Source organism: Nerophis ophidion, linkage group LG05, assembly GCF_033978795.1.
Source record: "Nerophis ophidion isolate RoL-2023_Sa linkage group LG05, RoL_Noph_v1.0, whole genome shotgun sequence".
NCBI lineage: Eukaryota > Metazoa > Chordata > Actinopteri > Syngnathiformes > Syngnathidae > Nerophis > Nerophis ophidion.
In genome coordinates, this window is record NC_084615.1 from 30,278,380 (window position 1) to 30,297,721 (window position 19,342).

The 19,342-nt window shown below is 38.9% G+C and overlaps 1 protein-coding gene across 1 annotated transcript; it reads left to right on the forward strand.

Moving 5' to 3' along the window:
- Positions 1–73: 73 nt before the first annotated feature.
- Positions 74–18,722, forward strand: LOC133552914 (flap endonuclease GEN homolog 1). The gene is made up of 13 exons (XM_061900503.1): positions 74–530; positions 4,320–4,515; positions 4,580–4,756; positions 4,850–4,960; positions 5,040–5,113; positions 6,672–6,757; positions 8,679–8,829; positions 10,278–10,314; positions 10,385–10,465; positions 10,544–10,674; positions 10,763–10,824; positions 11,934–12,083; positions 16,096–18,722. The coding sequence occupies exons 1-13, from the start codon at positions 370–372 to the stop codon at positions 17,133–17,135; spliced, it is 2,457 nt and encodes an 818-aa protein (XP_061756487.1). The 5' UTR covers positions 74–369; the 3' UTR covers positions 17,136–18,722.
- Positions 18,723–19,342: the final 620 nt, after the last annotated feature.

The window sequence follows — 19,342 nt, forward strand, 5'->3', positions numbered from 1 at the left end:
TATCCAAGGCAACAGAGCATTAGGCGGCGCTGTATTACGGCGTCATAGAAAATTTAATGGCGGCGTTCCACTTAGTTCAGTGTCCTCTCTATTGTTTATTTTTCAGTTTGTTTTTATTGATATAGATTTTATATTTATGCTTAATTTAACATTTATTTATCATATTTGCCTACAAAATAACTTATTTGAAAATGATTGAATGTTTAGGCTACAACAAGGAAAGCGTATGAGTGAGGGGGCAAACCTAATCGGTCGCAGCCAAAAGGGCGCCCGCTTTTGAAAATCACCGAGCCATTGTTGTATTATGTGTCGTGCAGTTGTCATTTTTCTCGGTCGTTTAACTAATAAAAAGCAAATAACTGTCCGGTCATGGGTGTCCAAGGTTTATGGTCCATCGTCGAGCCGGTTCGGGAGTCCGTGCCATTGTACAGTTTGAGCGGAAAGACGCTGGCGGTTGACCTCAGTTTGTGGATCTGTGAGGCCCAGCACGTCCAAGCAATGATGGGCAGAGTCACCAAGCCTCATCTCAGGTAATATGGACCATTTTATTATGGACAGTTGGGAAGAAGTCATCCTAGATTATGGGTGTCAAACTCTGGCCAACAGGCCAAATTTGGCCTGCCGTGTAATTTCAGTTGGCCCTTGTGGCAATATCAAATTAACATTGGAGCTGGCCCGCCGCTTCAACACCGCATTCACCGCGAATACTCATATTCGTCAACCCTCCCGATTTTCCCGGGAAACTTCCGAAGTTCAGCGCCCCTTCCAAATTCCTCCCGATTTCCACCCGGACAACAATATTGGGGGCAGGCCTTAAAGGCACTGCCTTTGGCGTTCTCTACAACCTGTCGCCACGTACGCTTTTCCTCCATACAAACAGCGTGCCGGCCCAGTCATATAATATATGCGACTTATACACAGAAGTGAATGCAAGGCATACTTGGTCAACAGCCATACAGGTCACACTGAGGGTGGCCGTATGAAAAACTAACACTTTTACAAATATGCGCCACACTGTGAACCCACACCAAACAAGAATGACAAACACATTTCGGGAGAACATCCGCAACGTAACACAACATACACACAACAGAACAAATACCCAGAACCCCTTGCAGCGCTAACTCTTCCGGGACGCTACAATGTACACCCCCCGCTACCACCAAACCCTGCCCCACCTCAATCCCGCCGCCGAAAAGATGCATCCAATTTTTTTATTTATTTTATTTGATATGCCATTGATATTTTTTAATTATTATTAATGTTTGAAACTCGATTTTGCATGTCACTATAAAGTTATATAAGCCTTGCTTGTTCAATATTCAATGCAAAACATGTGTGGGTCCCTATTAAAAGGTTAATTTGCACAACCTTGGCCCGCGCCTTTTTTCAGTTATAAACTTTGGCCCACTCTGTATTTGAGTTCGACACCCCTGTCCTAGATGAAAAGTTGAGATGGAAAGCTCATATATTGCATATGAAAAAAAGGTATCTAAAAGCGTATTTATTTTGAACAAGGTTAAATACAGCCGTATGTTATATTGCTCAATTATTGTGCAGAAGTATGAGGAAATAAATATCACAGCAACATAATACCTTTATTTCTTTTACAGAAGAGAGCAATTTGTATTATTTTAAGTCAGTGACTTCACTATTAAAGTGGGTGACATTGTTATCACCAGGAAAGATGAGGTCACCTACCAAGGTTCTATTCTAGAGGCTAATCTTTCCTCTGATAAAATGGTAACCAAGGTAATCAAAAAGGTCAACCAACGAACAAGATTTCTCTACAGAATCTCCTCTCTGGTCAACAAAAGCACCATGAAGATTCTAGTGGGAGCTCTCATTCAACCCTTTTTTGACTACGCATGCAACTCCTGGTACCCCAGCACCTCCAAAACCCTCAAATGTAGACTCCAAACATCCCAGAACAAGCTAGTCAGGTTACTTCTCGATCTCCACCCCAGATCACACCTCACTCCTACCCACTTCTCCAAAGTGGGCTGGCTCAACGTGGAAGACAGAGTAAAACAACTTGCACTGAGCCCAGTCTATAAAATTCGCTACACCTCCCTGATACCGAAGTACATGTCAGAATACTTCCAGAATGTAAATGACTGCCATAACCACAACATCAAGAGGAGCTCCACAAACCACGTTAAACCCAGATTCCGGTTCAACAAAGGTCTTAACTCATGACACATCAATATAGAATGCACTCCCAACAGGTGTAAAAGAACGTGCATCTCTATCCTCCTTCAAAACCGCACTAAAAGAACACCTCCATGCAACTACAACCCTGGCCTAACACCCTTCCTCCCCCACATCCCACCTCCCCAGATTGTAAATAATCATTTGTAAATAATCAAATGTGAATAATCAAATGTATATGCTTGTTCTTATGCTTTCTGAACTCACTATGTTCACTGCTTGCTGTACATATCCAACGAAGTCAGACCTACACTGTTACAATGTCCATTTCTCAGATATTTTTTTTGACGACTGAAGTGCTGATATCAACCAAACCTAACCCCCCCGCCCCAACCCCAACCCCCTCCACATCCCACCCCTTGGATTGTAAATAATGTAAATAATTCAATGTATATACTCTGATGATTAACTTGTGTGATGACTGTATTATGCTGATAGTATATATTTGTACCATGAATTGATTAACGTGGACCCCGACTTAAACAAGTTGAAAAACTTATTCGGGTGTTACCATTAAGTGGTCAATGGTACAGAATATGTACTGTACTGGGCAATCTACTAATAAAAGTTTCAATCAATTAGGTCAGGACTATTAAAACTAAAAGACATTGTAGAATTGCATATGCTATACAGTGTTTTTCCACCACACTAGTGTGCCGCGGCACACTAGTGTGCAGTGATACAGTCTGGTGTGCCGTGGGAGATTATCCAATTTCACCTATTTGGGGTAAAAATGTTTTTTGCAAACCAGTAATCATAGTCTGCAAATTATGTGTTGTCGTTGAGTGTCGGTGCTGTCCAGAGCTCGGCAGAGTAACCGTGTAATACTCTTCCATATCAGTTGGTGGCAGCCGGTAGATACTTTGTAGATGTCAGGAAGAGCGTAAAAAGGTGTCCAATGCTTAAACCAAAAATAAACAAAAGGTGAGTGCCCCTAAGAAAGGGCAGTGAAGCTTAGGGAAGGCTATGCAGATCAAAATTAAAACTGAATTGGCTACAAAGTAAACCATAACAGAATGCTGGACGACAGCAAAGACTTACTGTGGAGCAAAGACGGCATCCACAACGTACATGACATGACAATCAACAATGTCCCCACAGAGAAGGATAAAAACAATTGAAATATTCTTGATTGCTAAAACAAAGTAGATGCGGAAAATATCGCTCAAAGGAAGACATGACACCGCTACTGGGAAATACCAAAAAAGATTTTTTTAAAAGCCACCAAAATAGGAGCGCAAGATGAGGACTAAAACAATACACACAGGAAAACTGCAAAAAACTCCAAAAAAGTCACGGCGTGATGTGACAGGTCATGACAGTACACCTACTTTGAGACAAGAGCTATATTGATGCATGGTTGGTTATGGTTTAAAGTCATATCCAACAATTGCGACAACGACTTACTGTCAACCGAGTTTAGTTTTTTAATGATTTCTGCCTCCGGATTTTTTCAACGCAAAAAATTTGACTTGGCTCGAAAAAGGTTGAAAAACACTGCTTTCTTTATTAGTGATGTTCAAAGCTAGAAATAAAGTTTTTTTGAAGCACTTACAAAAGTTATTCTTGTTCACGTCTGAAGATGAGAACCATGACATATGACTTTTATCATTCAAGAATGCGAAACATTTGAAACAAATGTGGCTGTCATTTGTTAGTGTGAAAGCATGTCATTCTCCAAAGAAAGACTTAAAAAGTTGCTAGAATATTTTTGAATTTAAAAAGAGTTAGAAAAAGAGACAACTGGCATTATATCAGACTGAATTTTGATTTTGTTTGAACGCGTCATTGTGAAAATGCTTAAACGAAAATTAAAAAGTATGTTGGAGTTTGGGTGTTGTGTGCAGGGAACAGTGACAGAGTCATCCAAAATAATTTGTGTTACAAAAAGGGGGCAAAAAATATGAGGATATTCTTCTCCCATCTGCTGCTTTCTGATCATTGAAATGTATAAGAAACAAAAAAAACAATGAAAGTGTGGACTGTACGTGGCTTGTATATATGCATATTAATGAACGGAATAAAAAGAAATGATAATGAAGAAGTGTTACAAAATTATTACAAACGTCTATTGATGGTTGAGGGTAACGTTGCTGTTTTATGTGCAGGAATCTATTTTTCCGGGTCTCTTCCCTTACTCTCATGGGAGTGAAGCTTGTCTTCGTCATGGAGGGAGAGGCCCCGAAACTGAAAGCCGAGACCATGAGCCATAGGAATGCAAACCGATTTGGAGGGCCCAAAAAAGCTGCTCCCAAACACTCCACAAACACCAGCAGAGGACGCTTTAAGGCCGTGCTCAGAGAGGTTTGTGTCTGTCAGAAATGTTTGCCATGCACAATAAATACTAACCTTTCTCTTTTCTGTCCAGTGTGCAGAGATGTTGGACTATCTGGGTGTGCCGTGGGTGACCGCGGCAGGGGAGGCTGAGGCCATGTGTGCATACCTGGACTCACATGGACTTGTGGACGGTTGCATCACCAACGATGGAGATGTCTTCCTGTACGGTGCACGGACCGTCTACAGAAACTTCAATATGAACTCTAAAGTGTGTATGAACTTTTACACAGCATATGTTAGCTAACCTAACACATTCAATGCACACAATAAGCCGTGAAAATGTATTGTTTGTACTATGTAGGACCCCCAGGTGGACTGTTACAAGACCTCACGTGTCCAGTCACAGGTGAATCTCTCCAGAGAGAACCTTGTTGGTCTGGCTATTCTCCTCGGATGTGATTATATTCCCAAGGTATGGGGTCAACCTTCAACGTTTTTATGATGGTCTACATTAAATAAACAACTAGCGTGTATGTTTATTTTTCTAAAAGGGAATCCCCTGTGTTGGTAAGGAGCAAGCGCTGAGGCTGATCCAGACACTGAAAGGACAAACACTTCTGCAGAGGTACAAAACCCAAAGCAAGTGAAGTTGGCATGTTGTGTATATCGTAAATAAAAACAGAATACAATGATTTGCAAATCCTTTTCATCTAATTTTCAATTGAATACACTGCAAAGACAAGATATTTAATGTTCGAACTGAGAAATTTAATTTTTTTTAATGCGAATAATCGTTAACTTAGCATTTAATAGCAGCAACACGTTGCAAAAAAGTTGGCACAGTCGTATTTTTACCACTTTGTTGCATGGCCTTTCCTTTAAAAAAAAAACTCAGTAAATGTTGGGGAACTGAGGAGACCATTTTTTAAGCTTTTCGGGTGAAATTATTTTCCCATTCTTGTTTGATGTACAGCTTACATTGTTCAACAGTCTGGGGTCTCTGTTGTGTAATTTTAGGCTTCATATTGCGTCACACATTTTCAATGGGAGACAGATCTGGAATACAGGCAGGCCAGTCTAGTACCCACACTCTTACTACAAAGCCATGCAGTTGTTACACGTGGCTTGGCATTGTCTTGCTGAAATAAGCAAGGGCGTCCATCATAACGTTGCTTGGATGGCAACATATGTTACTCCAAAACCTGTATGTACCTTTCAGCATTAATGGTGCCTTCACAGATGTGTAAGTTACCCATGCCTTGGGCACTAATACACCCCCATACTCTCACAGATGCTGGCTTTTGAACTTTGCGCCTGTAACAATCCAGATGGTTCTTCTCCTCTTTGTTTCGGAGGACACGACGTCCGCAGTTTCCAAAAAACATGTGAAATGTAGACTCGTCGAACCACAGAACACTTTTCCGCTTTGCATCAGTCCATCTTAGATGAGCTCGGGCCCAGCGAAGACGGCGGCGTTTCTGGGTGTTGCTGATAAATGGCTTTTGCTTTACATAGAGTTTTAACTTGCACCTACAGATGTAGCAATGAACTGTAGTTATTGACAGTGGTTTTCTGAAGTGTTCCTGAGCCCATGTTGGGATATCTTTTACACACTGATGTCGCTTTTTCATGCGGTACCGCCTGAGGGATGGAAGGTCCGCAATATCATCTCTTACGTGCAGCGATTTCTCCAGATTCTTTTAACTTATTGACGATATTACGGACCGTAGATGGTGAAATCCCTAAATTCTTTGCAATAACTTGTTGAGAAATGTTGTTCTTAAACTGTTTGACAATTTGCTCACATATTTGTACACAAAGTGGTTACCCTCGCACCATCCTTGTTTGTGAATGACAAAGCTTTTCATGGAAGCTGATTTTATACCCAATCATGGAACCCACCTGTTCCCAATTACCCTGTTCCCCTGTGGGATGTTCCAAATAAGTGTTTGATGAGCATTCCTCAACTTTCTCAATCTTTTTTGCCACTTGTGCCAGCTTTTTTGAAACATGTTGCAGGCATCAAATTCCAAATGAGCTAAAATTAAAAAAAAAAAAAAAAAGTTTTCTAGTTCGAACGTAAAGTATCTTGTCTTTGCAGTCTATTCAATTTAATATAGGTTGTATTCTGTTTTTATTTACGATTTACACAACAAACTACTTCAATGTGTGATAACTCTCAGGTTCACGCAGTGGAAGGATGAGGTGACATGTGTGTCTCAAGGAGTTGTGAAGAAGGTTCCTCATTGCCACTTATGTCAACATCCCGGTGAGTGGTTCCACAGCTTTGAACTCTGACCTGCATTTTTTGCCCAGATAAGCAGTAGGACACAAGTAAATGGGAAATGGGAAATGGGTTGTACTTATATAGCGCTTTTCTACCTTCAAGGTACTCAAAGCGCTTTGACACTATTTCCACATTCACCCATTCACACACACATTCACACACTGATGGCGGGAGCTGCCATGCAAGGCCCTAACCACGACCCATCAGGAGCAAGGTTGAAGTGTCTTGCTCAAGGACGCAACGGACGTGACTTGGTTGGCAGAAGGTGGGGATCGAACCAGGAACCCTCAGGTTGCTGGCACGGCCACTCTACCAAACGCGCCACGCCGTTGCATCCTTGAGCAAGACACTTCACCCCCAGTCTAGAACAAGTGTAGTAAGTATAGAGTGGAACATTGAAAGGTTGTTCTGAATTTTTATTCAATTGATATCAATAATGGTAGAAGTAATCTGTTAAGGGGTTGAACCGTGGCAATATTACGTCTTTTTAACTGTACAGGCAATGATAAGAAATTACATTTTACTGTCCGAATACATTAGCTAACCGGTGTATAATACGAATAAATACAACACTAATAAACAAAGCATACTTTGACGACACATGACATCAAACATGTTCATGGTTTTTTACTGTCATAAAAGTGTTATGTCCATACTTTAGGTCACATTGTACGAGGGATAGGTACTGTTCACATTTGAACTGATTACGTGCCAATTCCTGGTACCGTGGTCATCTAATCAGTTACTATGGTCCTCTACGTCAGTGGTTCTCAACCTTTTTTCAGTGATGTGCCCCCTGTGAACATTTTTTTTATTCATGTACCCCCTAATCAGCAAAGCATTTTTGGTTGAAAAAAAGAGATAAAGAAGTAAAATACAGCACTATGTCATCAGTTTCAGATTTATTAAATTGTATAACAGTGCAAAATATTGCTCATTTGTAATGGTGTTTCTTGAAGTCTTTGGAAAAAAAGATATACAAATAACTAAAAACTTGTTGAAAAATAAACAATTAATTCAATTATAAATAAAAATTTCTACACATAGAAGTAATCATCAACTTGAAGTACCCTCTTTGGGGATTGTAATAGAGATCCATCTGGATTCATGAACTTAATTCTAAACATTTTTTCACAAAAAAAGAAATCTTTAACATCAATATTTATGGAACATGTCCACAAAAAATTTAGCTGCCAACACCGAATATTGCACTGTAGCGTTTGTTTTCACAGGTTATGAACTTACATTCATATTTTGTTGAAGTATTATTCAATAAATATATTAATAAAGGATTTTTGAATTATTGCCATATTTAGAATATTTTTTAAAAATCTCACGTACCCCTTGGCATACCTTCAAGTACCCCCAGGGGTACGCGTACCCCCATTTGAGAACCACTGCTCTACGTCACAGCAGCTCAGATGAGGCACCAAGCAGTGTTGGGCGGGAAGCGTTTCCACAGACGAGATTTGCACAACAAAGTTCTAAAGCTTAGTGATGTATCAGATATATCAGATTGTAGGTAGGTTTATTTTGTACCCTTCGCGTTCATATTTCACTGTTTATTGCATTTTTGTTGTGTTTCACTTGATTGTAAAATGTGTCGATCGAAAGGGGGTGTGACATTCATATGTCGTCAATATTCAGTGTTTTATCATTTATAGAAAAATGTAAAATTCCATTACATTTTTTAAGGCGGTCTGTCATAACGTTTTTAACATTCAATCAGACATCATTGTGTGGTTTTGTATTAGTTTTCATAAAAATACATATACCAGCCCCCAGATACATTTGTTTCTCTAAATGTGGCCCCCGAGTCAAAATAATTGCCCAGGCCTGCTCTTTCTATCATCTTACAGTTGTCCATTTTTCTGTATTCTCACATTCATATTTTTTGTTTTAGGCTCGGCCAAGGCACACGAACGCAGCGGTTGTACGCTTTGTGACAGTCAACGATTCTGCCAACCTCAGGATTTTGACTACCAGTGCCCATGTGACTGGCACCGCTGCGAACGCACTCGCCAAGCACAGTCTGTCGAGACAAATATAAAAAGGTGTGTGACTTTGTTTGCGCTTTTATTGTCATCTTTTAGCGTCTAACTCCGAGCTATTCAATTACGTAATGAACACAGTATCAAGAGCCACAGGGCACAGGGGTCGGACAATCAAATATGGTTGTTTCGTCAGAAAGTGCCTCCGAAGGTTATATTTCTTTGAGAGTGCGTTTATTTAAATGAAAAGTAAACACATCAGCTTTCCCAATGGACTGTCAATAAACTCATTAATCTGCCCTCGCTACTCAGTCCAGCGTGTGCAGCTGGACAGATAGTTAATAGAAACTAAAGAGAGTCTACAGGTTTTGTTGAGGATTGATGTTCATTCTGTTGAATTATTTTCCTTCCTCAGTTTTATTTTTTACACTTCTCCCTTTATTTAGGTTTGTTGGGCTAAAAATAAACATCACTAAAGTACAATGTCCATTGTGTATTTTACATAAATATGTGTTGTTTTTTTTAACTTTAGGTTTAGTGTTAATACAATCACAAAAAATACTACAGATGAAGCAAAACAACATCCACATTGAACACAAATAAACCTAAACTGTAGCGTTATTGCTCTCTACTGGTCAAATTTAGCACTACATGCATTAAACAAGCTCTTAGACTTAAACAAACTTTATTGATCCACGAGGGAAATTGTTCCACACAGTAGCTCAGTTACAGAGGATGGAAAGGATAATGCAGTTATAAAGTAGACTAAAAATGTACCATTGTAGCAATCTAACATATATGTAATATTTACATATTATATCTACAGTATGCAATATGTACTGATATATTATAATATTAAATTGTATTTTATTAGCAATTTATAAAAAAATAATTTATTTATTCATATTCTTATTTTTTATTTTACCAGAGTGACTCTCTGGCAAAAAACACGACTACGAATACAAAAGACATCCCAAAGTCAGCATTTTAAATAAAAAACTAGCTAAATCTATATTTATGCACAATATCTACTTACAAAGATTTAACCAAGTTTCGTGATGAAGCTTAAACGTGTGGATTTCTACAGTTGTTGCTAGTCTGGAACAACGTGCTCGTTGCTTAAAACGTCAGACAACAATGACTTGAGCAGCGGCTCGGTGCAGAGCATTCATATTTTGTTTTCCAGGCACTGTTAGGAGTCCAATTTCCGAATTTTCTACTCACCCCACTGCTGCTTCATTGTTACACATATGCCTCGCTGTTGCCCTTTGCAGGGTAGCGTAGGTACTGCATACATGAGCAATCCAGTTTGAATAATTTCACCAAGCCTATTTGGATAACGTTCAGCGGACCAAGTTAAAAGCTGTGGCGGGCCGGATGTGGCTCGTGGGCCACTGTTACTATTCACCTGGTCTAACTTTTGTCACTCTTAGCCACCAGCATTTACCATTTACAAAAATATAGAGCATTTGTACAATTTCAAAAGATGATTTCCTTGTGTGTTATTTCAGGAAAACCCTGGCAAGTCAACACTTCCCATTTACTGAGGTAAAGCCAATTTGTTTTACTCCAGTACTGCTGTAGACCAGATGTTCATTTTTACCCAATTTCTCTGCAGATTATCAACGAGTTTTTGATTTCCAAGGATAAACCTGTTGCAAACTTCAAGAGGAGACAGCCAAATATGCTTTTAATGCAGGTAATTTGTTTAGCAAGAAGCTCTATTTTCAGTGTTCATATTGTTTCCTCAAAACTGTGTTTTTTGTTATTATTATAGAAATTTGCACATGACAAGATGGAGTGGCCAAAGCACTACACCAGTGAAAAGGTTTTGGTCCTGATGACTTATGCAGTGCTGATAAACAGGACATGTGGGAGATCAATGTCATCACAAATCAAGCCTATTCGGTACAACTTTTGTATTTCCTTTAGAAGATCATTTGGGTTTTTTTTAACATTATGATTACAATCCTTTCTCCTCACTCCCTATAACAAGAATAGCGAAACCACGCGTGAGAAACTCAGTGTCTTGCTTCGAAGTCATCTGGACAACACCAGGTAAGTTCCAAAACAAACATCCTCTCGGCTTGAGTGACAGGCCTGCTGCGGGGTACAGGGGTGCGGGGTGCTCGTCACCCGATTGTTAGTGCCTGGCTGTGAGGTGTGCATCAGAGGTGACGGATCACTCACAACAGCTGAGAGGTGCTAAAGTGGCTTCCTCCCCCGGGCTGAGAAATCTGTCAAATTAGAGTCTAGTGCACTAACAAGGCTGTCTTGTACCAGTAGCCTGGAAAAGGCAGCGTTGTTTGTGTTTTTCATTAAGAAAGAAATTGTATATGAATTATTAGGGAACGATAAGCTTATTTCATAAACATTTTAAAACCCTTGTTTGCACTATTTTTTTTTACTTTACAAAGTTGAACTGTTAAGACAGTATATTGAATATTGATAATTATTATAACAGTATTAATAATTACTAACTTATTGGATGTATTATTACTGTTAGTAACAGTATTTTTTGGCCTTTTCATGTGCCACATTTTTTTCTCAAAATCCATTATATTAAATATTCTGAATATATTTGTAACCATTTCATTTATGTATTTTCCTCTATTTTTATTTAAATATTAAAAGTAAACATGAGTTATACATATTTTTTTATACTTAATTATATTTATCATTTTCTATGTTACAGTTAAAATAATAGTTAATGTAATAAAAACACATGAAAAATAGCTTAAACTCAACTCCTGCATAAAGAAAGACATAATGAACATCTAGAAAGTTACCTTTTTTTGCGAAAATAATAAAGAAATTAACAAAAGGTTGGAGGTCATTATTTTGTGTGTATTTTTACTTTTCTACACTTTGAAGACTATCTTTAGGCCAAATGCTAAGGCTAGCATGCTAAATAGTTATCTAGTTTGGTTTGTATGAGTTGAAACAAGAGTGTAGGCTGACTGTAAGGCTGCATTTGTGTTGACTGGATCACCTTTTTCTTGTGTTTGATATAAAAGCTCATATAGGGGTTTAAAATCCCTAAAAAAAAGTGCTACAATTTCAAATGATGACACAGCCATCAAGTTAAAGTTGAATTGCATAATATATGTATAAAAACAAGATGGCGCAATAACAAATTGCCTGTGGCTTTGATGCACTCTCGGCAGATCATTACGTGTTTCCTGAGGATCACCCTGTGGAGGATCAGCATGAGGTGAGGTCGGTGGAGGAGGAGTCCCTCTTTAGTGTGGCCTTCCCGGAGGTGGTGGAGAGCTACCTGAGGGACAAAGCTTTGGCTGAAGCAAACAAGACAGAAAGTAAGACCATAATGATGCTCATTATACAGAAATGTATTATTTTGTTGTTTAAATACGACCAAAACGAGAGACATACCCCTACTCAATACACATGCTTCATTGGTGATCAAAGTCAACTAGACTTCTAACTTGTTTTTGCAAGCGAGGCGATTACGGCCGCTGCGACACCTGAATATGTTAGCTTGACAGCTCAGCCAGTCCATATCAAAGGATCCCGCCATGAGGTGTCTTTCCGTCTCGCCTATCATGTACTCGCTTTTGGACCACCTTGTGTTGTCACGGCTGGAGCGCTTCACTTCCTCATATGAACTAAACTCGCAGCCCAACAATTAGATCAGAAAATGTACTCCTCAAGGGACAATACTCAATAAATACAACTTCAGAGTAGTAAGTGTACAGATTATACTTGTATAGCGGAATAGATTTACAATCCACTGAAAGTGGGTCTACACACAGCCATGGAACACAAGTGAGTAGCAAGATAATACAGTCAAGCATGGTGGTGACAGCGTCACGGTCTGGGGCTGCTTGAATGCTTCCAGCACTAGGGAGTTGCGGTTCAGGAAGGGAAACACGCTGTGTGACATTCTGAAGAAGAAACTGAGCTGCTAACATGATGAGTGATGTCATCATAGAGTGTAAGATGATTCCAGTAGCAATCTGTGTAGCTCTGGTGAATTTTATGTCCAAGAGGATTAAGGCAGAGCTGCAGGAGACAACAATTGTGCTCACACAAAATATTCACTCCAACCCCACTATTTGGACATGTTTGCTCTCAAGTGTACTCACTTGTGTTGTCAGCTATTACACAATAATGGTGTGTTTATAGTAGAGCGAGGCGATATGTTATATATGAAAACATTGTTGTTCATACTGCATTGATATGTGCTAATTTTAAACTTTCATGCAGAGAGGTAAACCACTATTAAGTCAATTTACCAAAATGTTATTTATTAAACAGTTATAAAGCAGTGGCACAAACATTCATGTCATTTCAAAACAGAAAGTGCAAGATTGTCAGAGACATTTTGAAAAAAGCAATAAGTGCTCATTGTGCATGATATCACTTAGATGACATATCAAAACAACACTAAATTAAAGGCCTACTGAAAGGAGATGTTCTTATTTAAACGGGGATAGCAGGTCCATTCTATGTGTCATACTTGATCATTTCGCGATATTGCCATATTTTTGCAAAAAGGATTTAGTAGAGAACATCGACAATAAAGTTCACAACTTTTGGTCGCTAATAAAAAAAGCCTTGCATGTACCGGAAGTAGCAGACGATGTGTGCGTGACGTCACGGGTTGTGGAACTCCTCACATCCGAACATTGTTTACAATCATGGCCACCAGCAGAGAGAGCGAATCGGACCGAGAAAGCGATGATTTCCCCATTAATTTGAGCGAGGATGAAAGATTCGTAGATGAGGAAAGTGAGAGTGAAGGACTACAAAAAAATGACTAGGCCAGTGGGAGCTATTCAGATGTGATTACACAAATTTACTAGGATAATTCTGGAAAATCCCTTATCTGCTTATTGTGTTACTAGTGTTTTAGTGAGATTACATGGTCGTACCTGTACAACCTGAAGGTCGGCCCAGCACCTTTCTTCAGCACCAGTCGACGGGTGGTGGCGATGCCCATCTCTGCCCTTCGCAAGGGACCCTCTTCGAAACACGTTCTTTCGAAATGATCGCTGCATAATACACTGTATTTTGTGTGTGTGGTCCAATCCAACCGTCTTCGCTTGACCGCTCTGTTCCATAGTAAAGCTTCACCGTCATCTTTCGGGAATGTAAACAATGAAACACCGGCTGTGTTTGTGTTGCTAAAGGCGGCCGCAATACACCGCTTCCCACCTACAGCTTTCTTTTTTGACGTCTCAATTATTCATCGAACAAATTGCAAAAGATTCAGCAACACAGATGTCCATAATACTGTGGAATTATGCGATGAATTAGCTGTGAACGGTGCTGGAACAAAATGTCCTCTACAATGCGTGAGGTCACGCGCACGCGTCATCATACCGCGACGTTTTAGCTTGATACTTCTGCGCGAAATTTACAATTGCAATTTAGTAAACTAAACCGGCCGTATTGGCATGTGTTGCAATGTTAAGATTTCATCATTGATATATAAACTATCAGACTGCGTGGTCGGTAGTCGTGGGTTTCAGTAGGCCTTTAAAGTGCACTTTTTGTACAGAACGCAACTACAAGAGTTTAAAACAAATAAAGTGCACTTTTGTGCATGATGTCACACAAGATATTTCAATAACTGTCAAATAAAAATTAGTTGCATAATAGGAAATCAAATAGTGTATGTCTTTTGTTATGTGGTAGGTTACTACGGAAGTTATTAAATTCTGTTGTTGACTATTTTTTTCATACGATCTGGAAATGGTTGCTTCGGCATTTTGTGGGTATGGCACCGAATGGAGATGTTGACATTCAGTTTCAAGCACTCTTCATTCTCTAGAGGGGGACTTTTCAAATGATGCTACAAATTAGCAGTAGGTGCTACTTTTTGTAACAACGCTTCTGCCGCATACTTGTTCGACATATTCCCATTTGAAGCCAAACCACCGGCGGACGATGTTCCCCGTACTGTTTTTCTTAGGAATTAATTCTTCCTTCATTTGTTACCAGATTTGCACCTTATTTCTCTTGTATTACCACTCGCACGACTCCGCTAGCATCACAGCTAATGTTACCCATGCTGCTCCCTCTCATGCGAGGGCGTATGACGCGACAGTATGTGACGTATGTAAGAAGGTGCGCTTGTCTATAAGGAGAGACAGGAAAGATTGAGAAGAGCCTGCAGTATAATGCCCGCAACTAAAAGCAACTGTGTGAGAACATATACTCGAATATCACAATATAGTCATTTTCTATATCGCACAGGGACAAACCCGCGATATATCGAGTATATCGATATATCGCCCAGCCCTAGTTGGTAAATCTGGTTTGCTGTAGGGGCTGTACATTGACTATTCGAAAGTTTCATTTTTATTGTATTGTCCCTTGAGATAATATAGTTAAAATGATATGCACTTTTTAAAAATTTTGCCTATCGTTTATAATTATTATGAGACAAGAAGACGGATGTATTTTTTTATTGCATTCTAACTTATAAATAAAAGTCTGCTTACAAAGGAGTCATTGGAAGGTCCTCGATTCCGCCCATAAAGCCCTCTATATAACCATTCCAAAAGTGCCAACAATACTTAATTTACATGTCGTGACCAGAATATTAACCAAGTATTAGTGATATTGTTATTGTAAAGCAGACAAACTAGTTATAGCGGTGCTGTGATCACAGCGAGCTAAAAAGAGCTAACCAACTTGTTCTGCTATATTGACAACATAAGCCGGTGAGCTGCTTTCTCGCTTCAAAGTTTGTGAAAGTTAACATTTTGGCATCCAATTTACTCCTGGCAATAACAAGAAAGACACGAAAAGACGCTTGGTTACACCCTCCGGACCTTTTTTTTTCTCGAGGATTATGAGTCATTCTTCATTTAGACGGGGATACATCTCGATAATTCAGCATCCAAGTGAAAGCAGACATTGTACAGTAAGAAGTGTTTCATTATGTGTGTTGGCTATCACGAATTCTGCAGAAAGTAGTAATTGGTTATGTTGTTGATGGTAAACACGGACATTGTGATGCGTTTTTCAAATGAATGGACCGTGTATGCTTAAAATGAGCAAAATAGGTAAATATTTCAGGGTATTACAAATGTGCCTGTTACGACATTATATCCAGATGGAGGCATTTGGATGTTTTTCTAAGAGGCTTTATGGGCAGAATACAGCAACTCCTATAGGCGCCATTGTAAGTGGACTTTTGCTTGCGTTTATTTTTTTCATTAAAAAAACATGCGTGATTGTCTTACATAAAAAATTGTGAATGATAGGCAAATTTCCCCTCAAAAAGTGCAGTTCCCATTTAAATGTAAGAAGTGTAACTCACTGATGGTGTCATTTTTGTTTTGTTTGTTTTTTTAGAGCGGAAACCAAAGAGCAAAAAGGACAAGCCCTCTGGATCTGAGGAGATTTTGGACCTTGTGGCAAAATTGAGCCTTCAAAGCGTCTCTCCAGAAAAGGCAAGGGCACAGACAGAAGAAAGAAAAACACCGCCTGGTATGACTCCAAACATACCCGAAGTGGTGGTTTTGGACTCGGCTGTAAGCCGTAAACCACATGATGATTCGCCCAGTACGCCTCAGGCTACCCTTTCGCCGTCTGTCTCCGCCGTTATTGACGCTCTCCAACTTAGTGACATCAACTGGGATGCTTTGTCCTTCACATCCACTCCGCCTCCTCAACCGCCTAAAGCCACGTGTGATGACGTTAAAGAGAAAACCTCAGAACGTAAACCAGACCGCTGTGTCACCGAGTGTCCTCTCAGGGAGAGGCTACTCATGAGAAATGCCGCCGAAACCAAGCAACTAAGCTACCTTGAACACATTCCCTCACTTAACCCCACTTCAAAACAGAATGCAGACAGTTCTAAAGATAGTGATGGGAGCAAGACATCTATGAGCAAAAAAGAGCTGGAAGAAGCTGCCAGAAGACTGACAGGGACAGACAGAAAACCTCCTCACCAGTATAAATTTATCATGAAACAACAAAGGTGCTATTCTGATCCATGTCAAAGTAACAAAGACAGAAACATGGCCTCAAAGAAGAGCGTTTGCATGAGCGTGCCTTCATCCAGCGACGACAGCGACGTAGAGAACCTGCCGCCCGCACCTCGGAGAACCACAAAGCCCTTACACAAGCCCAAGGGAAGGATCCAATTAGATGTCCCTCTGAAACCTGTCCGTGGACCACTTAAAACCACTAGTAGCAGTAGCCAATCCTCCAAATGTCTGCAGAGTTTGGAGAATGCAATAAACCCTCAGGTAGAAGCAGCTGTTCCTGATCTGTTCCCTCCCACCCCCGTGTCCCCGATCATCGTGTTAGATAGCGATGATTCCGTCGTTTTTAGTGGGGACAGCCCTCTGCCCTTGGCAGAGAGACTCAGGCTCAAGTTCAAGCAGTGACAAAAGGAGGATGCAAAAAGATGGAAGCTGTGTGGAGGAATTTTTCATGAAATGCATTTCTACAGTTACGAATCACACCAAACAATATCTAGTAAACCTGCAAAATCAAATGACATTCAATACCACCAAAAATTTGCCTTCGCAAAGATGCATATGCTTTAAGTATGTCCTCCAGATACATATGTCAGGAAATTAGGGGAGATAAAAAAGCAACAATAATCAATACTTGATTACTTAATTGGCACTTAAATTTATTTTTCTACTGGAAATTGAGGGAACACATGATAAACGCAACTATAATAATTCTGTAATTGAGTGGACACATGATAAACACAATTATAATAATTATGTAATTGAGGGGACACATGATAAACACAACTATAATAATTATGTAATTGAGGGGACACATGATAAACAGAACTATAATAATTCTGTAATTGAGGGGACACATTATAAATACAACTATAATAATTCTGTAATTGAGGGGACACATGATAAACACAACTATAATAATTCTGTAATTGAGGGGACATATGATAAACACAACTATAATAATTCTGTAATTGAGGGGACACATTAGAAATAAAACTATAATAATTCTGTAATTGAGGGGACATATGATAAACACAACTATAATAATTCTTTATTTGAGGGGACGCATGATAAACAAAATTAATAATAATTTTGTAATTGAGGGGACACATGATAAATACAACTGTAATAATTCTGTAATTGAAGGGAAACATAATAAACACAACTATAACTAGTTATTTAAGCACTGAAATTAATTGGTGTATTTTTTTTACACCTTTAATTCGTTCATTTAAAATAAATTGTTCATTATCTTTTCTTTTTTTTTTTAATTGGTATAAAATACTTCCAACCCCTCAGTTTTGCTTCACAGACTAAACATTTGAAAATAAAATAATATTATAAAAGACAGATAGTAGAAACATCTGTCAGTATGATGCAGTGCAGAGCCCACAATAATAAACATCTTGTTATATTTATAGCTCTTCGACAGCTGAGCTTTAATCTTTTCTTCCTTGTATTGGATATCAGATTGTGCAGCTCACATACAGTAGTGCCAGGTGAGCCGGATCCTCCATTGCCATTTCATAACACTTAACAGGCTTCACATAATTTTGGCTCCCCAAGAGGACGCTAGGCCATTTTTTTTTTTTTTTTTTTTACAACTTCTCTGGTATTGGTCCCCCCTTGATCATGAGTGAGGGCTTACACACCTTCTCAGACATGAAAGGTCTGGCATGAGGCTGGTGACAGCTGCATCCTCTTGGCCAAATTACAACTCGCTGGCGTTAAATAAGCGTATTTTTCTTCTAATAATAAACACTTAAAGTACTTTGACAAATAAGCGGTAATAAAAACACAAATTATCACTGACATGTTAGCTCGCTATCAGATTTTGGCGTTTCAGCTATAACTTTTTTGCGGTTGTTTCTATAGCCTTATTTTGCTACACAAATAAAGAAAAAATATTATCACCATCATGTTCTATTGAATATTTTCATACTGTATTAATTTTGTGGTAAGATATTGGGAATAATAAAACCTCTTCAAAACTGATTGTACATTCTTAGTGGTTTATTCATCCATCCATCCATTTTCTACCGCTTATTCCCTTTGGGGTCGCGGGCGGAGCTGTAATATATATTTCTCGTTGTCCATCTTTATACCAAGCTACATTTATAAATCAATAAAAAGGCTAGTTTCCCTTGACAGTATTTATCACCTTAAAACAAGTAATAATGGACTCTTACTATTTACATGCTGTCTAGATACTTATTGTATTCTGTAGTTACTGAACTTTTTCAGTAAGTTATGTGTTATATTGTGATGAAACAATATCAATTAAATAAAGTGTTTTTAACGTTATTTTGGCTTTATCGATTTCACTCTTTTCAGGCAGCCCGATATTTTTAACATGGTTGTCATGAAATAACCAAATAGGTCATGAAATACGTAATTATCAATGCATTACAATTCTGATTGTTTTTATTGTAATTTTTATACTTTATTGCACCCTTTTCGCATTTTTTTTTTGTAGTTTTCTTTTTTTTTATCATATTGTTTATTTATTGTGTGCTTTTTTTAATTTTTTCCCCATTTCTTTTATTTTTATTTTAAATTGTATTTTACTGCCTTTTTTTACATCATGCCCTCGAGACTACAGATGAAAACTAGCC